The 27,842-nt window shown below is 35.8% G+C and overlaps 2 protein-coding genes across 9 annotated transcripts in view; one reads left to right on the top strand and one right to left on the bottom strand.

Annotated features, from left to right (window-relative positions):
• CLCC1 (chloride channel CLIC like 1) overlaps positions 1-12,657 on the top strand; it is a 37,771-nt gene extending 25,114 nt beyond the window's left edge. For 4 of the 5 annotated variants that reach the window (XM_034437407.3, XM_034437409.3, XM_087890023.1 and 1 more), the window contains exon 13: positions 11,552-12,657. In XM_034437407.3, coding sequence (XP_034293298.2) covers positions 11,552-11,607 — 56 coding nt within the window. In that variant the 3' untranslated portion in view covers positions 11,608-12,657. Of the gene's footprint in view, positions 1-2,250; positions 2,286-11,551 lie in introns of those variants that run through there. The other variant, XM_087890022.1, reaches the window with a different exon arrangement.
• GPSM2 (G protein signaling modulator 2) lies at positions 66-27,842 on the bottom strand. Of its 4 annotated transcripts, none has more exons than XM_034437406.3 (16): positions 27,665-27,842; positions 21,031-21,323; positions 17,536-17,614; positions 16,509-16,730; positions 15,318-15,453; positions 14,246-14,388; positions 13,655-13,778; positions 12,464-12,579; positions 10,968-11,123; positions 10,032-10,140; positions 9,652-9,781; positions 6,355-6,425; positions 5,181-5,354; positions 4,157-4,310; positions 3,814-4,031; positions 66-1,837 (listed from the first exon to the last, which is right to left on the bottom strand). In XM_034437406.3, the coding sequence occupies exons 4-16, from the start codon at positions 16,727-16,729 to the stop codon at positions 1,670-1,672; spliced, it is 1,920 nt and encodes a 639-aa protein (XP_034293297.2). In that variant the 5' UTR covers position 16,730; positions 17,536-17,614; positions 21,031-21,323; positions 27,665-27,842; the 3' UTR covers positions 66-1,669. The 4 variants fall into 4 exon arrangements, with proteins under 4 accessions (XP_034293297.2, XP_087746143.1, XP_034293296.2 ...); XM_087890017.1 differs by having other exon boundaries at positions 27,707-27,842; XM_034437405.3 differs by lacking the exon at positions 17,536-17,614.

Here is a 27,842-nt window from a genome sequence, read left to right as displayed (position 1 = left end):
ATGGAACAAATTTTATCTGATAAAAGTATAAAATGTAGAGCTACAAATGACAGGCGAAAAGAATGTTTTGGAAAAGGATGTTTTACTGGATATACAAAAGAAACTGGATGAAATTTAAAAATTAAAAAGAAAATACAAACAAATTGAGACAATGACCTGGAAAATGTTTATCGGCTCTACAAAAGAGAGTTATTAAAGCCTTGAATAAAACTGCAGTGGGATAAGAATTGAAATCAACTACTACAATACAGGTAGTGCTCAACCAACAACTGTAATAGAGCCTGCCCATTACAGTTGAAAGTCATGGCAACCATTAAGTAAAAACATCCACATGGTTGTCTCACTTACAAATCCCCATACCTGCTCTTCCCAACATGGCTGTTAAATGACCATGTTAAATGGCACACAGGTTTCTCAGGGTCCAGGAGAGAACCTGGGAAGCCTAGCACAGGCCCCGCCCCAGGCGCCCTAAGACGACCTCTGCTCCAAGGCACCCCATGCTCTGCTTCATGCCCCTTGGGGTCGAGGTCTTGGGCCTGTCCCCCCACCCAATTGGGTCACACTTCTCCCCACCCACCTCCATTCAATCACTCATAAACTTTTATGGGATAAGTAAGCTGGGGCGCTGCAGCATCTCTACAGTCAATCATAAGGTCAACAATCACAGGGACACTGTATAGGTCATGCCTTCAGAACCTGGGCACAAATAGCTTTTGGGGAGAGTCCACTTTTAACTTCAAAAGGTCATTAAATAACCAATTATAAATTGAGGATTACCTATATGTGATTGAATTAAGGACTATTAGAAATAAACAAATATATAGTTTACTCGTTTGATCAAGTTTAAAATGAGATTTTAAAGTTCTGGCAACACTTTATGGTGTTTGCTGACACCAGGATTGAAAAGTTAAAGTTTTATGGATTTGCTTTGAATAAGGGATGAAATTATGGGATGAAGAGATACCTGTAACCTTACAGAGGGTAAAAAGTTATTAAATTTGCTTATACTTGTTCTCTCACTTCTAGAAGTCACTTTATATTTTTTTCTTTTCTTCCCCTTTCTTTTCAAGTTTAGTTTATGTAAATTTTTCTTACTGTAATCAAAATTCTTAATTTTTTTTAAAAAGCTCAATGAGAGGTGATGATGAAGCCTCTGGGTGCTTTGTTCATGGCCTAAACTAAATTGGCTTCTTTTCCTTGCATTGGCTTAATACTGTTTTATAGATAAAAAGATAAAAAACACAACAGTATTAAAAAATTGTTTTTTAAAAAAACCACCATAATACTGTTCATTTTAAAACCTTCTGTAATATGTAAAAGTTAGAAAACATTGAATTTATTTCTACAGTTTACATATTTTAGCAGAAAAAGTTGTCCTAAATTTGTGACAAAAGTACCTTAAACAGATTCCATTAATAAAGGAAAACAGTACATAAAGAGAAATTAACAGAAAAGCACAGAGTATGGAAATAAAACACTATACAGCTGACTTTAGAACCAGTATTCAATATCTGATTTTAAGCAGTGGTAGTAATGACTGTACCGTATTCTATGTACATATACTGAATATTTTCAATATATATATATTTCCCCTGAAGGCATTATATGTAAACTATCTGCTGCTGCTTTACATAATCATCCCTTATTCTTTCACATGAGCTTAGGTCCATTAGGTAGAACTTGGCCTCTTCAAATTAGATGGTGGAAAGACTCTCTGTTCATCCATTCTTTTCCCCTGCGATCTTAAAATAAGGCTGAAGAAATCTTCATCAGGAACAGTTGGCCCTTTTGGAATGTTTGGTGGTGGTTCACATCTCTGGTCATCTAATCGAGAGCCCTAAAAAAAGACCATATTAAAACCACTATTTTATTTTACAGTTTCAGTTAGTCTATTTTTCCATGGGAACCCTACTGGTATCTATTTCAAACCTGATGTCTTCCAATCATCCTGAACAGTTATTCCAACAGACTAGATGATTTTTATTTTAAATTTTAATATTCACTTGATGAACAAACAATTACATGTAGAAGAAAATCCAGAAGTCCATATAGGAAAGCGAAGAGGCTGGCATTGAAATGCTGCCTACCGGTCCTTACATACACCAAGTCACCTGCCCGCAAAGGGATCAAACCCTTCAACCTTAAGTTTCATAGCTGGATAGTAACTTATGATCAAAAGACTGCAGTCCTACACACTTACTGGGAAGATGGTCCACCAACTCAACAGTACCTGTTTTTAAATCTGAATAGGATGCTCCAAGATACATTAATATACAGAACTCCCCAAAGCACTGCAGGTAATAAATTTCCTGCCAGACTGAGCATCCTGGAAAACAAATGGAGTGGTACTTGCTGCTTGAGGGGAGTGAAGCTACAACTGAAATAGTATCCAAGTAAGTTTTACTGGTAACTAAAAAATAAATCTAACGTTACTGGGTTGAATGGTAATCTGTTAAACTTTGGAATATGAATTATCCTCTATACCAATATCAAGTGCTCTTAAGTGCCTCTCCTTTATCCGTGTAAAATACATTATAGAAAAGATGAAAGTATCAAAGGCTGAGGAAACCCTAAATACTAGAGAAATATACTTCTGAAAACAAGACTTTTGAAAGTTTTATGTTAAAACTACATAAATCTTTGCAAGTCACTGAGCACACAAGTGGGGATTTTGCATGCATCCATAGTGAGCACTTCAATTTTAAACTCATTTGTGTGCAGAAAGATAAGTCTGTTTCCTCTTGATAAATTTAGGTTTTTGTGCTAATGAGAGAAAAGAACAGGATTCCACATGCAGATAACAAAATACACTATAATGACTATACTCAATCTGTCAAACACTGAGCTATGTTTAATTTAGATTTAAAATTCACCTTTAAAAAACACTACAAAAACTTCATGATTTTGAAGAATTGCTTTGGACATTGCATGGCACATATATATATAACTTATTAAAGCAGCTTGACTTTTTTCAGGTTTCTATATTGCTTACTATGGTATGAATGAACAAAATTTTACCATTATTGTTTTTGCTCAAATAGCTCCCCCCCCCCTCAAATTGGATATATATATATACTTTCTATGCAGAAATAGTTTTAAATTTTACAATAGAAACTCAAGTTCATAGTTCACTATGATGCACATTCATTTCGCTGCATTAAGTTTATGGTTGCGCGATGCTTTAAGGACAAGTGCATCAAAATGTGCAGCTCTTAGCAGCAATTCATTACAATCATGCAACTGTTTTAATAAGTCAGAACAAGGCTGCGCTCGTACATCTAATGCATTTCTTCAACAGCACAGTCCTGTTACCCTTAACATGGTTATTCAAACTTCCTATTGTAAACCTGTTGGCATATTACCACTTAACACTTAAATGCTTAACAGAAGGGTAATAGCTACCTAAAGTATCTCAGCAATTGTTTAACGCTTCAAAAGAGGCACAGATTTTTGACTTGCTTATTAATACATTATGAAGTAGGAATATTATTTAGACCCCCATTACAATTTAAGATAACATCTAGGCTAAGAAGTTGGTTTTAATAAAATGAGGAATTGAAAAATTCAATCTACTCTTCTATTTTTGATCCCCTGCCAAACAGTTGAATTTAACATTATCAGATAAAATTGCTTAATTAGCATTAAAAAGATTTTAAATAAAATTATCATATCTTTTTTAAATACTTCCATATTTATTGAATGATTCAACTGACAAAAAATACCACGAGGAGACTCTATGAAACAACTACTTTCTTTAGAATGTCTTTTTAAGACTACATGCCACACAGAATATCCAATCAACCAAAAACTCACCTGGCATTTGATTAATATATCAAAGAAGTCATCATCTGGTTCGCTGTTCTTGCTGGCCATCAGGTGACTAAGGACTGACTGACTATTATGCTGATTAAGACGAAGACCAGGTAAATTGCTGGCACTGGCTCGCTGATCATCTAAACGTCTACTCTGAGAACTAGCAAGCATATCTAAAAATTCATCTGTATGTGGAGAGAGCATTGAAGCAGAAAAGGCTGCAAAAAAAAATTACAAAAAACATTTGTAGAAGCAGTAAGAGGTGCAACAATATACTAGTTAAAGTGATATCTAATTTCATTTAAAGATGTGGCAATGTTGTATAGGCTTTATAATTAATTACATTTTTGCATAATTCTGGATGGTGTGGCAGAAGCCGTCACTGTCAGTCTGTTCCTGTCCTGGAAACAATATCTCTGATCATCCATTCGGTTGCTCTGAAATCGGCTCAACAAGTCAAAAAATCCTTCATCTCCAGGAACTTCTAAGCTGCTTTTCTTAAAAATAAAAAAGTGCAAAAGTAAATACAAATAATACCAGCCATTTATGAAACAGTAAGAGAATTTTAATTCAAACTACGTAATTCAGATTAAGTATTATTATGGGAAAGAAGTGAAAAGGTCCAGTGAAGAAACACTAAAAATATTGGGGCTATGAAGTAAGTTTGATATAATGCTATCTCAACATAAAAGAGCATTTCAACTTAGTATCTCACTTGTAGATACAACTTTATCATCAAATATTCAATTCACACGTACCAACAAAACTCATCCATTTTCCCTTCATTTCTAAATGTTTATTCATACATAAGTATTATTATTAATTGATTTATATGCCACCCTTCTCCGGAGACTCAGGATGGCTCACAATGCGTTGAGCAATAGCCTTCATACTTTTGTATATTTTATACAAAGTCAGCTTATTGCCCCCACAAACTGGATCCTCATTTAACCTACCTTAGAAAGGATGGAAGGCTGAGTCAACCTTGAGGCTGGTGAGATTCGAATTTACAGTAATTGCAGACAGTTGGTGTTAATCACAATGCTTTCAGTCTGCAGAGCCATCAGGCCCCTGAACTTGTAGTCTTACAATTAGTCTGAGGTAATCTAAACATTAATTATATGCTCTGAATCAGTTACAATAGGAATGGCATGTAAGGCTAGTAAATAAATAAGTATACATGAGAGTTTTCATTTTAAAACATTAGGCAAAGCAATAAAAAAACTCATATTTCAAAAAATGTTTTCACAGTAAAGTATATATTTTATACTATATATAAAGTATATTTATAAATATAAAGTATATATTTTACATTACATAGAAAATAAAATACTGAAGTTTTAATATGTTTATTTCTCCACAAATACCTTCTGTGAATTTAGTCGATGGTCAATAGAGTTACTAGTATCCTGAAGAACTTTAGAAGAAGTAATATTTTTGTATTTTTTCCCTTTCAATCGATTTACAAAGTGCAGTTTTGCTGAAGGCTTGGGAACCAATGGTTTCTGTTTAGCTAGAATTTCACTGTTCCAATCCTGAACCTAGGAAACAGGTAACAGTGTATACTTAAACATTTTCCAGAAAACAGTTTTTCACTATATGAAATGCAAGTTAATTTAATTTTTCCACCCAAACATGGCTAATTTATTCATGTTTACAAAACTAGTGCTTTAACCAACAATGTAAGTCAAATTTGACCATAATTGCAGAAAAAAAATCCTTATTAGCAAATTCTATATTTCCAAGGTGCTAATGCTTGGGGTCACATCAATGTACAGATTGTACACAGATACAATGGCCTTGTTCGCCTCAATTCTTTATATAGTTAATGTAATCCTTAAAATATTTTGCCTGTGAAATTTGGAAAGCTAAAGGTTTTTTGCAGGTCTCCCCTTCTTGCTCTTTCAACATGCCTTTGGAATCTGAACAGTAGAATTCAGAGAGGGAGGGAGGGTATGAAAATGTCAAGGATTGGGTCAGGGATGACGCCTCGACCTCTTTAACCTCTTCCCACAAATGCTATGAACAAATGCTACTAAGGGCCCAGTGCATTTGTCAAATGACAAAAGATCTGAAAACCCAGCCAGCTCTCCCTCCCAAACTGAAAATGAAAGAAAAGAGAAACTACTTTTGGATAAGCTTGGAGGAAAAAAAAAAAGAGAGAGAAAGAGCGAGCAATCTAGGGGTTGCAGGGAGAAGAAAAGGGGGGGGGAGTCCATTAAAAGGTCAACTCTAGATAAGAGTACCTAATTTTCTGTTTTCATGTATTTGACTGGTAGCTTATTGCTGTAATTTAAATGAATATGTAAGAAATATGCCTTTGTTATAGGAAGGAACTACTGGTTAGACACTGTCCAGGTTAGTTGACAAGATTTTTGCACCATTTAATAAATAAAATCCGTAAGGGATAATGCTCTTATGGTAGAAAATTTGTATACTTTCTTTCATACCTATATTATTACAAAATCAATGCATTCTTATCTGGACCCAATATTATGAAATATTTTTTTACAAAGCCACTTCCACTTAAAAGACACTAACCTTCTCAGGTGTTAGTTTCATAAGTTCCAATTTTTCCATACTATGGCGACGTCCTAACCTCTGTTTAGTGCCTAGAATTACAAAAATTTAAGTAATGGGTTACTTTGAAGAAATACACAAGGAACAACTTAATGCAGGGGTGTCAAACTCAAGGGCTGGGGGCCAAATCCAGACTGCGGGGTGCTTAGATCTGGCTCACGGGACTGCCCTGGAAACAGCTAGGATCAGCCTGCAGTGCCTCTGCCAGTGAAAACGGAGCTCGGGAGGGCTGCATGCGTTTCTCCCGAGCTCCGTTTTCGTTGGTAGAGGGTTGCAGGAGGCCATCGCAGCCAAAAACAGCTCAAGAGCCCGTTTTTGCTGGCATAGCGCTCGGGCTACCACAGGCGCCTACGACACGAGTGACTTTGAGCTGGCCACACCCATCCCAGCCTCCCATGGTCAAACACAACCCTAATGCGGCCCTCAATGAAATCGAGTTTGACACCCCTGACTTAATGGATTTCTTAATTTCTAATATTTACTGAAGATGATCACCCCACTGAAACTAATAACAGCAAATCTTCTAAATTTGACTGTAAAAGCACTGATCATCATGCTGACGTAACTATTGAGGTAAATTTTTAATTTTTCTTTACAATGTTAAAAAAGGCATTTAAAATGTTTTAATGGAGGCAAAGGAAACCATTTAAAAGCCCAAATGCTGAAAGAGATGACTCCCTGTCCACTTAACCTGAAGAGGTAATCTAAACATTAATTATATGCTCTGAATCAATTACAATAGGAATGGCATGTAAGGCTAGTAAATAAATAAGTATACATGAGAGTTTTCATTTTAAAACATTAGGCAAAGCAATAAAAAAACTCATATTTCTAAAAATGTTTTCACAGTAAAGTATATATTTTATACTATATATAAAGTATATTTAGTGTCTCACTCCAGGCATATAATCTTCAACAACTGCTAAAGTAGGGAAGGGGTCATTTATTCTACCTCCAACATTTTGTCTTTTGTATTTTTTTTGCCACAAAGTTCAGTAGCTGCAAGCTGTCTTTAAAATAATATATAAATTGTCTTGTATACTTTTTGGTGTTCCTTATCAAATCTTAAAATCCAACCTAGGACACATCTACAAATCATTTCCTTAGCACTGATAATGGCCCGTATTTATTGTTGAACAATATAGCTCTTATAATATTTCATTTTTCAATCTTTTTTTAAGAAATTTGTACAAGGAGATTTATGAGGCTATAGTCTCACACTAGTTTCATTAGCTACAAAGATTAAAAATCTTTGGACAAATATATTTAAATTATAAATTATAAATTTATTTAATTTAATTTATAAATTATAAATTAAAAAAGGACAGAAACTATATACAACATTTCTATGGTGGAAACTTCTGTACTAGTAATATTGACTTTCCTCCAGATCTATGGTAAGTATTACAGGATCAATGCATTATTTTATCTTCTTTACATTTAGCAGAAACATCCAGCAGAATTCACATCTAGTATTGCCTTTTAACTTCAGAAACGGTACTTGACTTTTATCAAGATTCTGGAACACTTTCTCAAAAGAAAGGGAAGTTCTTACTATGCATTGCTTCCCTCTATGTCACCATCAAGATATTCCATCCATTACTATTTCTACTAATAGACGTATCTGACAAAATTTGTATAAATTTGGCAATTACTTTAAGAATACCCTTTAGAAGACACAATATAGTTTATTCAAAATATTATTTTGACTATACCTAATTCCTAATATGTATCTTTAAAACCATTTGTATGAATCATTTCTACATTATTACTTGAGAATAAAGTGACTTGTAGAAATAGACAAATTATGTTTTTGTTATTAGAAAACAAATCAAAAAGAGAGTAGCCATTCTAGAGAAAGTAACTTGTGTGGAGATAAACCAAGGGACAGGAACAAAGGATTTATACTCACTCTCTCTTTATACCATCATTACTTATAACTCTACAAAATGTTATAAAAACTCTAAAATCATATACAATAAAAATAGAGTGATGAAAAGCAAGGAATTACATATAAATTATGTTCACATGGAATTATAAACCAGGATTTGGAAACTCATGACTTATTGTTAATTAGCAATACACTCATATAGCAACCTAGTCATTTTCAACAGATTCTGGTTAGCATCCTCAATAGGTGATTTCTTTAGCACTGATAATGGCAGTAGAGAACATACATTCTTCCATAGGTAATAGAAAACTTTACTGGTTTCTCAAAGGGATGAAGGAACCACCATACAATTTTAGGAACACAGAAAAAGTATGAAAGAAGAGCAGGTCATAAATAAGAAAAATTGCCATGAATCTGTTTCCTAAGTGCCTGGCAGCACTTACGTGTATCTACTGTAAAATTTTCACTGAGCCTAAAAAGTTTATTCCTGTTGAGAGATAAGTGTATTTCTGTAATGCAGGCACTTGCAAAATAGGACTATTAAGGCCAAATGTCTGTGGGAAGATAAGATGTTCCAATGAATAATACAGAAGAGTTTTGAGGGATTGCTGAGATAAGTCAAAGATAAGAAAAAAAATTGAGAAAAAAAGATTAAATAATAAAGCAAAATGACAATTAGCTCAAGAATAAAATGTGCTAAAAATGGGGGAGTTAAAAAGACAATGAACACAATGGCACAGCTAATATGATATGCACAGGAAGCAAGATTCTCAATAAACTTTAAAAACTCTACAACAGGGTTGTCAAACTCAAGGCCTGGGGGCCAGATCCAGCCCTTGGGGGGCTTAGATCTGGCCGCGAGGCTGCCCTGGAAACAGCAAAGGACCAGCCCGCGGTGCCTCTGCCAGCAAAACAGAGCATGGGAGAGCTGCAGGCGGCCCTCCCAAGCTCTGTTTTCGCTGGCAGAGGATTGCAAGATGCTGCCGCAGCCAAAAACAGAGCTCACGAGGCTGCGGGTGGCCCCCCCCGAGCTGTGTTTTCAGTGGCAGAGGGTTGCAGGAAGCTGTCATAGCCGTAAACGGAGCTCGGGAGCCCATTTTCACTGACAGAGCGCTTGGGCCACCACAGGTGCCCCCAACACGAGTGTCATTGATCAGGCCCATCCTGGCCACACCCACCCTGGACCCCCCAAGGTCAAACACAACCCTGATGCAGCCCTCAATGTAATCGAGTTTGACACCCCTGCTCTACAATGTTTTGAATGTAGTTCTTTGCAGGTGCGTTTCACATTTTGGTAATCATACAGAAAATAATAAAGAACTGAAGGTTAATAAAGAAGAATACTAAAATTTATTGGGCATATTTACCATTCAAGTTATAATCTGGAATCTGATTTTCAGTCATCATTGAGTTGTTTGTGCTGAAACTAAGACCAAGTACCATTTGAAGATCTGAGAGATTAAGTTTAGCTGTTAATTCTCCAGTCTTATCTCCAACCTGCAATCAAAGATATTACATGTTTTATGTAAATGATTTTATTTATTTAAAATATGTGAATCACACTTATCATTCTGAAACAATCTTAGAATGGCTAACAAAATATAAAACCAAAACAATCCCTGCCCTCAAGCTTTCAGTCTGTTTTTCCTTAATTTTATTCAGTCTATTTATTCCAATTACATACAGTACATACACTGTTTTATTTGAAAAATGCACACAACCAAGAATTAAGAATATGTGCACATACCTCTCTTGAAATATCTAAGTGCTTTTCTGCATAATGCATAGCTTGATCATGGTTCCCCAAAGCTGTGCATGCATTCCCTAAACTCCAGCATGCTCTTCCTTCACCAATTCTGGAACACAGTTCAATAATATATATATCAAATACTCTATTTAAAAATAAAAGAGAGCTTTTAAATACATGTAAATATATAAATGATTTTAAATAGATATGTACAGTTGAAGACCTTAATCATAGTCTCCAAACTCATTCTAAGAATTTATTGTTGGATTTAATCTTTAACAGGAGAAAAACAAATATATGTAAGGTACATTAATTTTAATTTATCATATTAACTATACTTTACTCTAATTACATTTATCAAAATCAGATTGATTTGTTTTGCCTGTCTCAATGTAAAGTCTTAAAATGTCTTTTAAAATTATAGCAATATTTGAATTAACAAATTGCTGGGCAACTACAAAGCTTAAGATATAAAAAGCACACTAAGAACAGAATACATATTAATTAATTATTGGAATATTTTAAAAATTAAACATCACATTACTTACTATCTTCCCTAGTTCAAAAATGCTTCATTTTCTGTTGAAAAAAGCTTTCCAAAAAAGTTTATAATGGAGAAATTTTAAAAGATCTGACAGATCACTTCCATATTAGTGCCAAAAAAGTTGCGCAGTTGAGCTCATATAAGAATAATCCTTGATTCCACTTGGTACCCAAATGCCAATAGAAAACCTCAAATCTTTGATTTGTGCTCCAAAAAACTAACATAGGAGCAAACTCCTCCAATAACAGACAGAATATCTTTATTATTGCAATTAATACTACAATCCTCTATTAAAACATTTAGCATGGAGACTCTGTTTATACAAATAAAGCAATATTTCTAGAGAGAACAAAAACTGTATTACTATATAGCAATTAATTTAAAACTCTTACCTGTCGTTTAGTTCTTCAGCAATTGCTAAGTGTTTCAGATGATAATCTATGGCCTTCTCATAATCCTGAAGTAAGGTATAGGTATTTCCAAGGCTGTAACACGCCTGTGCTTCCACAGCCCTATCTTTAAGCTGCCTTGCAAGCTGTAATGTTTTCCTAAATGACAAACAGATACAATGTTTACTTATACGATTCAAATCACCATAGTCAATGTTTCAGAATACAGTAATGTACAGTAATGAGATTTACTAGATCAATTATAAAATTCAATGCAATATATACCACTACTCTTTAAATAAACTGGAAAAATATTTTAAAAATTAAACAAATTATCCTTTTCTAATTGGTATATATTATGGCATACATTAATACTGAAAATGTTTTGCTGTCATTTACCTATTTGTCAACCAATTAATGTGATAAATAATAATCAGTGGAATATGTGGAAGTGACAGTAATCAGCATGTCAGGAAAGCTAGACAATCATTATGGGCATTTATAATATTTCTTTTTGCTATTATTCAATTTTCTCAATTATCCAGTATGCATCAGCAATAATCTCTTTTTTTTTGTTTTTTTTAAAGCCAGCTTGAACAACCAGTATTTCCCTTTCCAAGAAGTCTCTATCTGCACTGAATGATCCCAAGCAAGATACTTAATGTGCTATAATTCCTAGCCTTATAAATTAAATCAAGTTACATTGCTAAGGAATATAAATGAAATACCACACAGAGTAATCAGATGCAAATAAAAAATAATGGTACTTTTGCAGAATTACCAGGGAGAAAATTTTGCAGATATCTACCACCTAAAGTTCTCAGAGTGTTTATATAACCAGATGAGGGTTTTTTTGTTTTGTTTTGTTTTGTTTCCAATCAGCTAAAGCAGCTCTGTTTCAAATGCCATTAGCACTGAAAAACAAATTTAAACATCATGTCTTAATCTCTGGGATAGGATTTACGTCGTATTTTATTTTCAATAAAAGCTATATTCTGTTTTATGTATAGAATAGCAGTGGTGTTTAGTGCCATTTTGTACATGCTTTTGTAGGAGTGAGCCTTATTGCATTCAGTGAATCAATTTAGGCCTAACTGTGGCAATTCTTTCTGTCTCTGGGAAGAAACTCAGATAAGATGGTTCAAGTATACTGCATGTTCATAGCTCAAATACAGGAAAAGCCTAACTATTCAAATAGATATTCTATCAGCTTTAGTATTTTATATTTATAACATATTTTATAGAATTATGACTGGATAAAGTTGCATTTATTTTCTTACATATCAAATTTAAGCAATAATGTTTTATGAAAATAAAATGATGAAAACAAATGTAGCCAAGAACAGTTAAAGACAACAAATAAGTATTATTTTGAAATAGCTAATGCTAATAAAATTATACATATTTCAGAATGAAAACTTAAAAGATCTGATTTTAAGACTTCAGTAAATCAGAGTAAATGTATTAATAAAATAATATAAAACAATACTCAAACTAACTTATAATATTCAGCAGCAGTTTCAAATTCTCCCAGGAAAATATAGGCATTTCCAAGATTACTGTAGGCTCTTCTTTCTGCAGCTCTATCACCAAATTCTTTTGCAATCAAAAGGCGCTGGAAAAGAATTAGCCTGTTAATTATTGTAACAATGCTCAATGTTATTGCCAGAATAAATCACGAAAGGAATACTAAGATTCACTCTTTTTCCCTTTCTAAAACATATTTTTACAGGGAATCCTCGAATTACTACTATAAAGGATTCTGCCCATCACGGTTGTAAGTCGTGACTGTTGTAAATTAAGGTTAGGCATGTGACTGACCTGATTTTAGGACCTTTTTTCACAGCAGTTGTTAAGCAACACTGCACTTCTTAAGCAAACCAGTTGTTTGCCATGGGTTTTTTGCAAAAAAAAAAAAAAAAAAACGGAAGTAAATGCTGGTTTTCAGCAAAAGCATCATAAAATGCAGTCATGCGACACTGCAAACAGATGTAAATGAGTGCTGGTTGCCAAGTGCCAAAAATTCAGTCATGTGACTGCAAGGGGAGGGGACAACCACTGGAACTTCAATTCAATTCCTAAGTAGCTTCCCAGTAGGTCTATCGCAACTTCAAACAATCACTAAGCAATTAGTTGTAAGTCAAGAATTACTATATACAGAAAATAATTTTAAAGTCCTCTGTCTCCAAAAGCAGGCTGGAAGGCAACAACGTTCCATGTTTCATTGTACACTCTGTGATGCAACATGATGTCATGCTGGCCATATGACCGTGGAAACATCTCCAGGCAATGATGGCTCTTTGGCTTAAGAAATTGAGATGAGCACCACCCCTAAAGTCGGTCATGACTAGTGAGGTAAAACCCGCGGGAACACCTTTACCTGTCTTCAACAGTTCATAGTAGTATCTGTTTTTCAGCCCAATAATGCACTTTAAAATATCACATGCATAATAAATCTATATCAGATAATCTCCTGATTACTATTTAAAAAGAGTACATTTTAGCTTTCTTTTATAAATATTATAGATATTTCCTTGAATATCCATCTTTCTATATATATTTCATATGAGAAACCAAGGAAACAATAGTATATGCTTCACTAGCTTTATCCGAATGCAGTAAATGTACTTTTTAAACAAATAATATAAACTACAACGAACCAGAACACACCAACATGCACTCTCTTATACCTGTTCATGGGCAGTAACAGCACTTCGGAAGTTGCCCAGAAGATAATGTGTATTTCCCAAGTTTCCATAGGCACGTCCTTGGGCAGCTCTATCCCCCAATTCTGTTACAATTGTCAAGTTTTCCCTATTTAATATTCAAAGTTTTAAAAAACAAATTAATAGGTTTATAATGGAAGAAATGTACAAGTAACATTATGAAAAATAATTTTTGCTAATTCAAAAGAAAACATTTTATGAAGATTGATTTAATGTTCATTATATATTACTATTTGCCATCCTCTTAAGATGATGTCCTTAAATCACCTGTGATTATAAATTATAGTAACAATATTGATGGCTGCTGTCCAATAGTTCTTACTTTTCCTTCTTAGACATTCATCTTATTTAAGTCACTACTACAGAAAAAATAGAATTGAAATTTTAAATTATACTTAGTTGTATCTAAATTTTATCTCTTCCAATTTTTATGCATTAACATCATAAAAGTGGCTTTAAAAGAATTAAAATAACACATTTTAATGTATTATAAAAAGGATGATTAAAAACTGTATCCACTTTGAAACATTAATCCATTACTAAAGCTTTTCTTACTGATAATAATCTGCAGCTTTCCTCAAGGCAGTTTTAACATCATCTGGAAATTCCCCTGGATCATGGGTACCTGCACAGGCAACACTTTTACCTTTGGAGTGATACACGTTTCCAAGATTATACAAAGCTCTTGCTTCTCCCACCTATAAATACAAATAAAATATTTTCTTAAAGGTTCTTATGCTGTATAGCCATGATGGCGAACCTATGGCACACGTGCCGGAAGTGGCATGCAGAGCCATCTCTCTGGACATGTGAGCCATCGTCCGTTGCTCTTCCGGGTTTCGGCGCACCAGCGTGGGACCAGCGGAAACTTGAAGAGCAACCGCCTAGTGCACATGTGCACGCCGGGCGGCTGCTCTTCCGGTTTCCAGCACACACACACACGCACTCCCATTTCAGAACTCGGTGCCGAAAAGGTTCACCAACACTGCTATATAGCTACTCACTTAATTGAACAGAAAAAACTCTTATTTCCTGTTGTAAGAAATCAAGTGGTCAGGTAATCATCACCTTTTGCGATCTTCTGACAAACTAAGTTAATGGGGAAGTCAGATTCACTTAACAATCACGTTATTAACAACCCCTATGATTCTTTAACAGCTATGGCAAGAAAAGTCATAAAATGGGGCAAAAGTCACTTAATAACACTCTTTCTCAGAAAGGAAATTTTGGGTTCAATTGGGGTTTTAAGTCAAGGGCTTATATTTTTACTATTATATACTATCCCCACACTATCCTCTGTTCACATCTTACATATTTATGAGTTTTGTATTATGTCAAAGAACAATATTTTCTCCAAAGCCTGTTCATTTTCCAAAAGATACTTCTTGATCTCCACAATACTACTGCAGGAAGAAAGATAGCAAGAATATCTTCTGATTTATTTTTTTAGTTTGGGTCAGCGAGACAAGATCTAAAGATACCATCACAACCAAATAATAAGCTTGAAGAACTTTATCAAAACAGTATTATTCTATTGCTGATATCAGGTTCATCCTAAATTTGTAACAGTATTCAAAGAATACACAGTGTTTTTTCTTCCAATATTGATTGTAGTGATTTTTCTTACCTTATCACCTAGATCTCTCGAAATATCAAGGTGCCTCTGACAGCAAACAATTGCTTCTTCAAAATTCCCAAGAACCTTTAAGGTATTTCCCAAGTTGCCACTAGCTTTAGCTTCTCCTAGTTGATCCCCAATTGTTCTGAAAATTGAACATTTAGTCAGTCCTCCTGCTTTTCTGTTAAAAGTCAGCTCAATCTTGAGCAGCAGAAACATTTTTATTAAACTTGGCAACAAGTTTAATAAAGTGGCAGCAACTATACACTTATACTTAAACATTTTTACCCCCAGTCTTAATTATCCTAACTCAGTATAATCATTATTTATTTTTTCTAGTTCATTTTTTCTCAGACACAGATCTTCAAATCTACCAGTATTCCCAGCTAATGTATAATCATTAGAAAAGATAAAAAGGGTAAAACAACACCTTGTGATCCATATTGAGAAAAGAATATATTCCATATACACATGAGTGTAAATGAATGGACATATTTTATATGTTTGGCTAAACTGTACTTCACACTTATAAGCATAACATTATACCGTGGATATACTATGTTCCAGATAAAAATATCTGGAATTTATTTTAGAAGTCAGAGGATCAGATACCCAATTATATAGTGTAAAATATATTTTAAAAGTAATGTAATGTTATTCTGAGGGTTTAATTCCTGTATGTCATTTCTTGTGAATATAATATGCCTAAGATAAATTACACATGATTGTCCTGAAGTATAAAACTTTCCTATCTATTATTCTGAGTGGTTCACTTCATGACTAAGATAATCTGCCCTATCCAACAGCTAAGTCTTATAAGATGGAGCAATTTTGAGCAATATTTAATTGAACAAATTTTTAATCATTATCACAAAAAGTGATAATTTCTAGATAAAGTATAACTTTATAGCGGTTGGAAAAAATATGAGGCTATTATTATGGGAAGAAGGAACAATGAGTGTTAAGGTTGGCTTGGAGAAGAAGTTACATAGTCCTAAAATGGAAGGATGTGTAAGAAAGAAATTCAAAATACTGTAACCCCACCTTGACTAGGCTTAGTGTAAGACAGGAAAAGGCTTTCAAGAGTTTGTCATTCCACTTTACTACAATAAAGAGTATTACTGATATCCATGCTGTGATTGTTTCTTGAACTCGCCCATCTTGAAGGGCTGACATAAAGGTACCAAAATCTGCATTTACCTTGCAAGAGTTAAATCATGATGATGATATTCCAAAGCTTTTGAGTATTCATGCAAGTAGAAATAGGCATTGCCCAACTGGCTATAAATAGCACTGAGTGTTTTTAAGTCTTCTGTTCCAACCTGAACTGCAGCTTCAAAGAAAGATACCCCAGCTTGACAATCCCCTGCTTTACATAAACGTTCCCCTTCCAAGGCAAGCTCCAGGCATGATGCTTCCATTCTATAAATATGAAACGTAACAAAATTTGTGTTTTAAAATAATGATTATTTCCTCTAGTAGTCATTGAAGCAAAATAGAAACATATTAATTTATTTCAAATACTTATTGAATTCCAAGTACTTACTGAAGCATTCATTTTTGCATCACAAGTTTAAAATATATTCTTATTAGTCCCAGTTAGAAAAGGAGGAAGGCCATTGGGTATTGGCAGTAGGTAGTAACTAATGAGAGGGTAAGTGTGCTGGTGGAATACTGTATGTAGTATTGAGTTATCAACAGCAACACAGGTAGTCCTCAAGTAATGACCACTTTTTCAGCAACCATTCCAAGTTAATGACAGTGCTGAATGAGTGATATTTATGACTAGTCCTTGAAATTCTATGCCTCACGGTTACATGATCATGATTTTTTTCATTCCCAGGAGCTTCTACAAGCAGGAAATTTTCCCAGACATGGATCTTCAAATCTACCAGAATGGTAGGGAAGCTGGCAGGAAATTGCTCTCTCTCCTGCTTTTTTGCCCATCCACACTCCATAGCATCTATCCACTGCAGCCCACCTTCCCATGGCACCCACCCATTCTTCGGAGTACCTTCTAGAAGTGGCCCTTTGCACACCCACTGGCATGGCACTCCTGCCTCTTCCCATTTATCAATCTTTGCAGTCCTGGGACTACAATAACAACCAGGACTGCTGGGATTGCTGTCACTCATTAATTATAGTAGTCACATGATCTCACAGTTTATGACCGCATTGCTAAGCAACGCAAATTTCAATCTCAATGGCCATTGTAACCAAGAACTACCTGTAATAATGGCATTTAAGGGGCTTTCTTGGTTCTTATTTTCCTGGTCTCCATTCTCCTCTTTGCCTGGCTTGAAATGCTATATAGGATTATAAGCAAATTTGAGCAGAATTAAAAATCTGGAATGGTAGTACTTAAGCAACTTTTGGAGATAGACTGCACCATGCACAGGATCCAGCCATTAAAGCTTCTCTTCAACCATTTTTCTACTTGTAATAATAAAAATGCCAGCATCTGGCTTACTGTGCAATCAACCATATCTTTTTTTTAAAAAAAAGAACACTGAGAAATTATCACATAGTATGATGCAACATGTAATTATCCTGCGCATATTCTGAATAAGATAATCATCGCTCCCTATTTTCCTAATGCCCTATGAACTTTTATAAAAATAATCTTTCATATCAACTATTTAATGTGCAAACAAATACCATAACTATATTAATGTTTTTCAATCTTAAACTGCCTTTTATTTTTTTAACCACCATGAAACATATCAAATAGTGTATGAAGCTACTATTTCTACTTTAGTATAATACAAAGAATTTGTTGAATTAAAGATGACATAAATGTACATATAAAATTAGCACAATCATTTAAAGGAAAAGCTACATTTTGGAAAAGCTATAAGGAAGTCATACATATCTGAGAAATTAGGGCATATATAATATACATATAACTATGTTTCAAATGCTCACTTGTAGAAAGAAAATCATTCTGAATAGAAGGTCTACTTCCTCAGTATTTTGATAAGTTTTTGATAAAATCACAATTAGAGATCACATATAAAATGAAATTACTGAAGGAATACTATACCTCTTAGCTTTCGACATTCTGCAGCCTAAGCACATCGATATGACAGACATTCTTAGCTTGTGCAGGAAAAGTAAAATTTATATTTTGCCCCTGAAGTGTCCCAGTTTGCCTACCTATAACATACCTATAGCATTTCTCAGAAACAGCCAACAGGTATTTTCTTCTATTTTATTAAAATGATATAACAAAATTGACTATAGCACTGTTATAATTGCAATAACAAAAGATTTAATCCTCTAGTAGGGTAATGTTAACTAATCCTCTCCTCTCCAGAGAGGTTCTCTCCGGGCACCTTATGCTAAATGTCACATCCAATTAAAATTAAATATATTCCACTCCATACCTAAAAGGTACAATCCTATTAATGAAACAATAAATTGTGTAATCCCCTCATACCACTAATTCATTTTTGGCTTGCAAGTATGTATATATGTAGTGTGTTTATATGTTGTATATGTTTATACAAATATAAATACACACACACACAAATGCTTTTAATACAGTGTAATACAGTAATGCTGTGTAATACAGTAGCAAAGAAGGAAATTGTAATTTTCACTGTATTAATTTCCAAATCACTTAGTTCTTAGTTCCTAATTTTAAGGAGGACTCAGGCAAAGTGCAACAAGTTTGAAACAGAAAATGAAAACTTTTCCAAGCCTGGAAACTAAGAAATAACTTTTTAAAGTTTTGTCTTGAGGGAGCGGGGGCGGGGGGGGAGCAGGTGCAGTACCTTAAAAAATATCACATAGAAGGTCAATCTGTCTCCTATTACTTCAGATTTTAGGACAAGGAATAACACATTTAAGCTAAAGAAAAACAGAATTCTTTGAATGTTAGGGCAGAAATCCTACCATTATAACAATTTGAGCCAATTTTCATTCTTTGCTGAGTGTATGTATGTAGGTTTGGATAAACATTTGTAATCCATATATTAATTGGAATTACTGCACAAAACAAAAATTTGGACTTTTATCTAAATGGTTCCCTCTAGCCTTATGTACCTATGAAAACAGCTTCCTACTCTGTCTTTTCCATGAACAATTATTATATAACCAAGTACTCAATAAATAATACAATTTAGGTAATGTAGGATAAAGCTCTGCAGTACTGTGGGTTTGAAGATACAAATATAGTACAGGACTGCATTTCTTTAAAACATTGTTTTTTCCTGGGACTGCATAGCTGCCTTATACAACTATCATCCTTCAAAAATGTTTTTAGTAGAGCTATCAAAGTGTTCAGTCTTTGAATTTATTTAAAGCTGAAGCCCTGTACAGACAGGTGTATATGGTACTTTAAAAACCTTTCTCCATTTGTTTGTATAAACCAAGACAAGCAACAATTTATCACACTGCAGCCTTGTTTTGGATTCTAAAAATTTTGATATTATGGATGCAGTGTAAATATTTGCACCAGACTTTTGCTTAAGATGCTTGGTTTTGCATCTAAACAATCAACCCATTTTGCTCATATCATTTCCTGTATTTATGTTCAGACGTCATTCAACAATTTATCCTTTTTAAAAAAATACTCCCAATATTTTAATTCTTTTCAAGCTTTAGTCCATTTTATTTGGAAATACTGTAATTTCTATTACTTTAGAATACAAAAAGTGTCATTCAATAATCATTTAAACCAAGCAAGCTACTATAATTCAATAATCATTTAAACATAGTTTTGAGAAACAAAACCAAACAAATTGTTACCAAGCCAGTGGCTCTTTATTATAGTATTCCTCTCAGATTGCTATCTTTGCTCTGTTTAAAAAAGTCTTTTACATTCTTTGGCATTGCTATGGAAGAGCCAGCTGGATCTCCTTAAATATAAACTGTACTTTCCTTCAATTGTGTGGCTCCATGACAGCCCAGGAGAACATGCAGCTTCTTTAAGGATACTCTCGCCAGCAAGGAATGCATTACTATGCCTGATACAAACCATATTTTTGGTTCTGGATAAAAACACTACACATATTTTTAAGCACAAACACTGTTGTTTTAGAACATAATAAACATAATAAAAACATACAGAAACAAAGGACATATAAATAATAAAACAGATGATTCATGTAGTGACTAAAGGCATAAAAGGTGAAAATTCCAGTGTTTTTGAACTGAACTAATATTAGCTTCAGCCCAGAAAATATGGGAGTAGAGGCTGCAGCAAATAAATCAAATCCATATGTGTAAACTCACTATTGCAGATTTATCTTAGTAACTTTGGCAAGTCTATAGGTTTTTTTTAGATAAATAAGGTCCATATGATAATAGTGTTACAAATGCAAGATTCATTTTATCCTAGATGAACAAACAGGGATGGGCAATGAAAACAGACTACCTTTCACATTAAATTACTCTTAAAACAATGTACCAAGTACATCTGTTAAACACCATTCCTCACATATGTAGTTCTATAGCTTGGCTCAGCACAGATAAAAATAAGGAAGCTTCAAGCAAAATTTGAAACATTAAAGAAAAAAGAGTATTGTTAAGAGCTTACAAGCATCTGGAAAAGGTTAATCATGGATGAACTCTAATTTTGCAATTAAAATGCATATAATGGGATAACTAATCATACATATACTGAGCAACTGAAGTATTGTGAATAATTAAAGTAAGCATTCAGGTGCAAGCCTTAAGTTAATTTTTCAATGTATTAAAAATTAGTATATATGCCTACCTGTAACGAACATGAAACGAATTATCTTCACACATGCTTAACAAAACATCTTCTTCCATCAATTCACATTCTGAATGAATTTATTATCAACTAGGCAGCATGTAGGAAAATCACCACGGAATGAAAAAATATTCTCATAACAATGTCCCAATACGTTATCAAGGCTTGGAGTTAATAAAATTCAATTTTTTGTTGCAGTATTCTTCCTTGATTAGAAAAGGAGATTCTTATCAGATATCACTTATACATTCAGAAGTCGTATTACAATCTGTGTCTGTCGCTCAGTTGTATTTCTGCAGAGAATAGAAAATGCTGTTTCCAATTTCATTTGAATAGTGAGTGTCAAATTAATTTTTTAAAAATAAGATGGCAATGCTTAGTGAAGATACAACAAATGAAATTCTTGTATAAACAAAGCTTACAAAGCAAACCTTTCTCTCACACATAAGCAAATTTATTACATACATGCTGAACACTAATTTATGGATTAGTTATAAAGTAATAATTTAAAGAGATTGGTTATAGAACTATGGTCTCTTTTGTTCTAGGAAAACTTAAAAACTTTATTTGGAAAAATTGTAGCGAAACTGTTTTTTTTTTAAATTTTACCTATTTAGTTTTAAATTTTATCCTAATAAACAGCTGCAAGGAAACTACAGTAGTAGAAAAATATCAGAATGAGGACTCAGTATCATACTCTTTCACGTATTTCCACTAGAATTGTACACAAAGTGGAAAATACACTGTTTCAACCCAGAAACAAATACTGTGATTTCTGGAAATTCCACTGAACTTCGGCAAAAACAAAACCTGGAAAGGTTTTGTTTTTCTATCTTTTGGCCAAAACAAAACCTACAGAGATCTTGGGTATGATTTCACTGATCAAGATTAGTACAAATGAAACTGTCATCTGCCATTGCCTTTTCCAAAGGGTCTGTTCATTTGTTACTCAGTAGAAAAAGAAGTTCCCAGTAGAATATTTCTTTCTAGCCAGCCTGCCCATGAATTTTCCTTCCTTCCCTCCCTCCCTCCCCCTCAGCTGGTACAGATGTCCAAATAGTGAAAGAAGGGAGGGGTACAGGCTCTGAGGTCTACGCAGGACACAGCAGCTCTCCAATATCCCAATAATACAAGAAGCTACACTACTTCTGTTATGATTACTGGAAACATACTCCAAACAGTATCCATTGGTTCTTTACCAGTTCTGTTTGGAAGTACTGTATTTTTTGCACTGTAAGACGTACCGGACCCTAAGACACACATTAGTTTTAGAGGGGGAAAACAAGAAAAAAAATCTGCTTCTGCCTCCCAGCATCCATCCAGTATTCAGCTGGCTAGCATCTTTGCAGCAAACAGCCCGGTCAGCTTCAGCATGTTATCGCAGCCCCAGCACATGGCTCGTCAGGGCTCTGCTCCGCTGCGCCCACCATCGGTCAACTGAGCTGAGCTGCCGCCACTGCCAGGTAACACTGGAGCCTTTGCTGCCGAGCAGCTGATTGGCGGTTGGATCAGCCTCCCGGAATAGCACTGATCAAGTTGTTCTAGGCAGTGTGGATTGCCGCCACAAATTGCTGCCGCCTACAACAGCTGCTCAGCGGTATTCTGGGAGGCCGATCCAGCCGCTGCTCAGCTGCTCAGCAGCGAAGGCTCCAGCATTCCCTGGAGGCAGCAAACAGCAGTGACAGGCAGCGGAGGTGCCAAATGCCGCCACCATCCCAACCCCCTCCCCAGTATTCACTCTATAAGATACATAGACATTTCCCCCCACTTTTTTTGGGGGGGGGGAGAAAAATTGTGTTTTATAGTGTGAAAAATACGGTATGTTTTCATCCATCTCTGGACTATATAAAAAAACAACTGTGTTTTTATTCTATATCCAAAACAAACAGGAATCTTTTGGTTCAGGCATAAACCACAAGAAAGCACCAGTTCTTTACAGAATAGTCTATGCAAATATTTCATTGAAAAAAATGAAATATTGGCAATATGACTAATAAACACTACTCCTTCCTCAACTGAAATTCCATCCAAACTATCCTGAATACGAAACCCTCAAACTATTATTAATCATGCTACTGTCTAAACCAGAACATATTTAGTATCTACACTGAACAAAGTTAAAGAGAGTAAAACACAGTACCGGTATCATTAGCAGACTTATAACACCTCAGAACAGTATCTATATTTTTTATCAAGTCCCAAATTTTCAGTTCCCAGATTCTAATCAGAAGGCATAGCCATATACAGAGAGACAATAGCTCACACTGTATATCATGACATCATCATGCAAATCATGAGTTATGCATTTGTATCAGACATCATCATGTGAAAACAGATTAGGTAAGGATATTGTTGTGGTACCATGATTTTGACATCACTGTGATAGACACAGATGTCTATGCCAGAAGAGTATCATAGCTAGTAGTATGAAAATTACTGATTACAGGTTGTCCTCGATTTACAACCATTCATTTAGTGACCATTCAAAGTTACAAAGGCATTGAAAAAAGTAACTTATGACTGTTTTTCATACTTACAACCACTGCAGCATCCTCATGGTCACATGATCAAACTTCAGATGCTTGGCACCTGGTTCATAATTATAATGGTTTCAGAGTCCTGGGGTCATTTTGTGACCTTCTGACAAAGTCAATAGGGGAGCCACATTCACTTAACAACCATGTTACTAATTTAACAACTGCAGTGGCAAGAAAGGTTGTAAAAATGGGCAAAACCACTTAATAACTGTTCACTTATCAACAGAAATTTTGGGCTCAGCTGTGGTTGTAAATCGAGGACTACTAGTGGTCCAGGGAACTAGAAACATCAACTCCTACCCAGCATATTATTTAAACTGTGCATTCTTCAAAAATGATTCAGAAGTCAAGCCTGAGAAAAATGCAGACCACACACAACTGCATTCCATGAATTTCATTAATGTAGCATTAAGTATTCACTTAAAACTCATTAACAACTTTTAGTATCCCTTTGAAGGATTGCAAGACCAATAGGTACAAGACAATTCACATGAGAGAAACTGTCAAATAAGCAAAGCACAATTGAGAATCAATCAAAACATGCTATACATGTGAAACACAAATGCAATTTTGCTGATTTTAATTATACCTTTATCAAATTTATCCATTTCCTATGTATCCCCTGCCACATAGGAAGAGGAAGAGGAAGAGGAAAGAGCTGCAACAGGACTGTCCACTGGGGGAACCTGCAATAATTGGGCAAACCTAGGTGCTACAGAATAATACTTTTTATCTGTCCCATGTGCAGAAGATAGGGTTGCAGGACTTGACCATTGCTTTTTGACCACATCTATGAACAGTTGTGGGGTTGGAATAAAACACTGTTCAGGAGGAGGCTCAGAAAAAAGACTCTGTGGTTGTCCCTGTTGAGCTTCCTGAGATTCTTTGAGGTAATCATCCTCTTTTATTGCAGCAGTTATTCGTGCCTTATGCAATAAGGACTTGAATCTATTTGGGGGAAATAAACCTGTAAAGGCAGGTGTGTCTGGAATCACCCCTTCATCATCTGATAAGTCAGAATGACGTTCTTTGTCAAAGGCAAAGGCCTCATTTGCTCTGGAAGCTTCAGGAGAATGTGAACCAGTTAGGCTAGCTGAAGGAGAGCCTCTGATTTGAACGGAACATTCTGAAATTATTGAGCCAGAATGACCACCCTGGAAAGCAGCAGCCATGCAAGAGGCAATAACCTAATTAATAAGGATTTATAATCCTTCTGGTAAATTTTTAAATGGGTCCTCTGGAGGTCTTTCTGGTAAGGGAGATTCCCTTGCAGAGGCTGTTGTTGTAAAAATCCTACCAGATTCAGGAGTTGTAGGAGTAACCAATTGACATGCAAAAGGATTTTGAATTGTGCCTTGTTCTTCATGAAGAAGTCCTCCCTCCCCTTCTGATGACCAAGCCACATGGAGGAGTAAATGGTGGCGGCTATGTCGGAGAAGACTGATGTCAGCCAGCACACACGTAAACAGGATGTACTCTGCTCAAGAAGTGACTGTCCAGGTAACACCTAGAATCAGTCACTATCTAGCGCCCACAGCCATGATTCAAGGAACCGATGGCTGATAATTGCTACGTGGAGAGTGCAATGAGTGACCTTGCAACTCTCCACCAGAAGAAACTCTGTTGGTGGTATAAGAGGATTGAGGCTAAAATTGTCTTCCAAACCTCTCCTCTGAACTTGTTGGTGGCAAAGCGGCAAAAATTGCTTTAAAAACTGCCGCAGCGCTTCAAAGGGCCATCCTACAGCTGATCGTCAGTATTTGCGATGCTGAAGGCAGCTGCGGCCGAAAAGAGCGATCCTGGAGCTGCTGCCACGTTTCGCTGTTTAAATATTGGTGGTACAGCGTTTGGAGGCCCTGCGCCTTCGTTGGTGGTATAGGGCTTCAAAGAGCTTCACCATAAGGAAAAGAACCATCGCGTGAAGGGAGCCTCCAAAATGGCAGCCGCCAGGAGCGAAGAAGGTGCCTGGTAGACCAGGCCGCTCCAAAGAGACTGGGTAGACTGGTAGGCTCCAATAGTTAAATAGCCTGGTAGACCGGTACCCTTGGAAAAATAAAATTAAAAAAATAAAAATAAAAGGTCAAAAAACTTACAGTTAACAAAGGAATCGAACAGGGCTGAGAGCCAGATCTGCAAGAGATGTTTCTCTCAGACCAACTGAGTTGAAACTGGGCCTGAAAGGGAGGAGCAAGGGGCGTGGTCAAAAAACTATGACTCCGCCAAAAGCAGATCTGACTGAAGCAACCCATGTCTGGATGATGCCACAGCCATCACTGGAAAATAGAAAAAACATACTTTGAGGATTTATGGTTTTGATTATTGGACAAGGTAGATTATAGAAAGAAGAAACTTATGTTGTCATAAAGTTCAGAGGTAAATTTGTAGCTGTACTTATAACTGTTGTAAGGAAAGTTGGAAGCTACAGGTAGTCTTTGACTTACAACAATTGAGACTGAAATCTTCAGTCATTGAGCAAAGCAGTTAGGCAAGACACCATGTGACTACTTGGTTCAACAATCATAATCCCTGTACTCCAGGGTTAAAAACCTGCCTCCTGGACATACTGACTCCTATGGGGGGTGGGGGCTAAATCTCTCCAGAAGGCAACCCTTTCATTGTTAAAAAGGCTGGCTGGAAATGTCTATCCTGAAATCCAAGCAGGATTTTAGCACAGTGTGTTTGCAGCATGGGGCATTTGCAGCCAGCCCCAAGGAGATAAGACAACTTCCTCGTTTCCTGAGGTGACAGCAAAAAGACCCCACACTGCATCCATCCCAAAATCCAAGCACATTGCAAATGCACCATGCTGCAAACACGCCAAAATTCTGCTTGGACTTTTCCAGCCAGCCCCCAGAAATCTGGGAGAGTCCTCTTGGCAGTGCTAGCAACCTTTTCTGCCAGCTTCCCTATTGACTTTGCAAATGGCAATCACATGATCGCAGAGTGGTGGCAACTAGGTGTAAGTGGGAACAGGTTACCAAGCCCCCAGGTCATAATCAATGTAATCATGTAGGTGCTACAACCACCATAACTTCAAGAGAGTTCGTTTAAGCTCCTTTGTTCAGTGTCATAATTTCTGAAGCTGAATGAATGGTTTTAAGCAAGGACTATCTGTACTTTTGTATTTTTTTAATTCATTTTTTGCACTGTCAGCTTTCTGTTTAATTTTTTACTTAGTTTATATTAGTTTGTATTCATGTTTTTTTTTAATAAAAAAAATACATTAAAAAATTACAAAGTAGTCCAGGGCTTTAAGCAAGCTTCACTAGGTTTAGTTATAACTTCTGAATAGCAAATTCATAATAGAAAATCAGACCTATGTATCATCTGCTGCATTAGTGTTTTCATCTGCTGGCCAAAATGTACTACAAATCGCTAACGTTTAAGCAAGTCCTGAAAATACGGCTTTGGCACAACTCCACCTACACCAACAACTTAACAATGAAAGAAGAATCTAATGCTACACAAGTTTACAATCAAAAAAATAAGAACTGTACAGTAAGAGAAGGCCATTAAGCAATTATTAAGTAAAAACTTCTACTGGATCCTAAAAACATCCTGTCATAACATCCATCCAAGCCAGGACATCCAAATTTTTAAAATACTGATGAGGGGGGCCGCCAACTTTCAGAAGACAACACAACTATAAATCGTTTCCAGAGCAAAGAAAATCAGTCGGTGCCAGCATTAATGGGAGAGGATTCTCGGGTGATTTTCACCGAAAACCTACCAGGCACGTAGCCTTCGTTTTGTCTCTCCATTTTGGCACACATTTTTTTTTTCTTACGGAGATAATACCTATGTCCCTAAATAAGGGTAAACCGTATTCCCCCCGCCCCCGAAGAGCATCTGACTAATCAAAATGCAGCCCATTCCTAACAAAACTCACACGAATCCCTGCCTGCCCCCTCCTCCTCCCGGTATGGTTTTCTTTCAAAATGGCTCCCCTTTTAACTGTGCGGACTCCCAAAAACGGGCAGCCCTCCTCCTCCTCCTCCTCCATCCCACTACCTTCAGGGAGCGGCTTCTGCCTTTCCCCTCATTTTTTCCCCCCTCCACGCACACAAACAGGCCGCTGGCACACTCCCCATTTATACCAAGCTCAGCGGTGCCCACGAAGGGGATTCCTTTTCGCTCACATTCATTTCAAGCTGCCTCGGACAGCAAGCAGGCGGCTCTCCCTTCGGTCTCCTGAGCTCACAACACAGGCGTCGCGAAAATACCCCCCGAGAGCCAGAAAGGGAGGGGCTCCCCACTTTTGCTTTTCACCTGCCC

The sequence above is a fragment of the Pantherophis guttatus genome, chromosome 3 (assembly GCF_059756535.1).
Source record: "Pantherophis guttatus breed Tessera chromosome 3, ASM5975653v1, whole genome shotgun sequence".
Classification (NCBI taxonomy): domain Eukaryota; kingdom Metazoa; phylum Chordata; class Lepidosauria; order Squamata; family Colubridae; genus Pantherophis; species Pantherophis guttatus.
The sequence above is the reverse complement of the archived record's forward strand: the minus strand, read 5'-3'. Positions and strand labels throughout refer to the sequence as shown.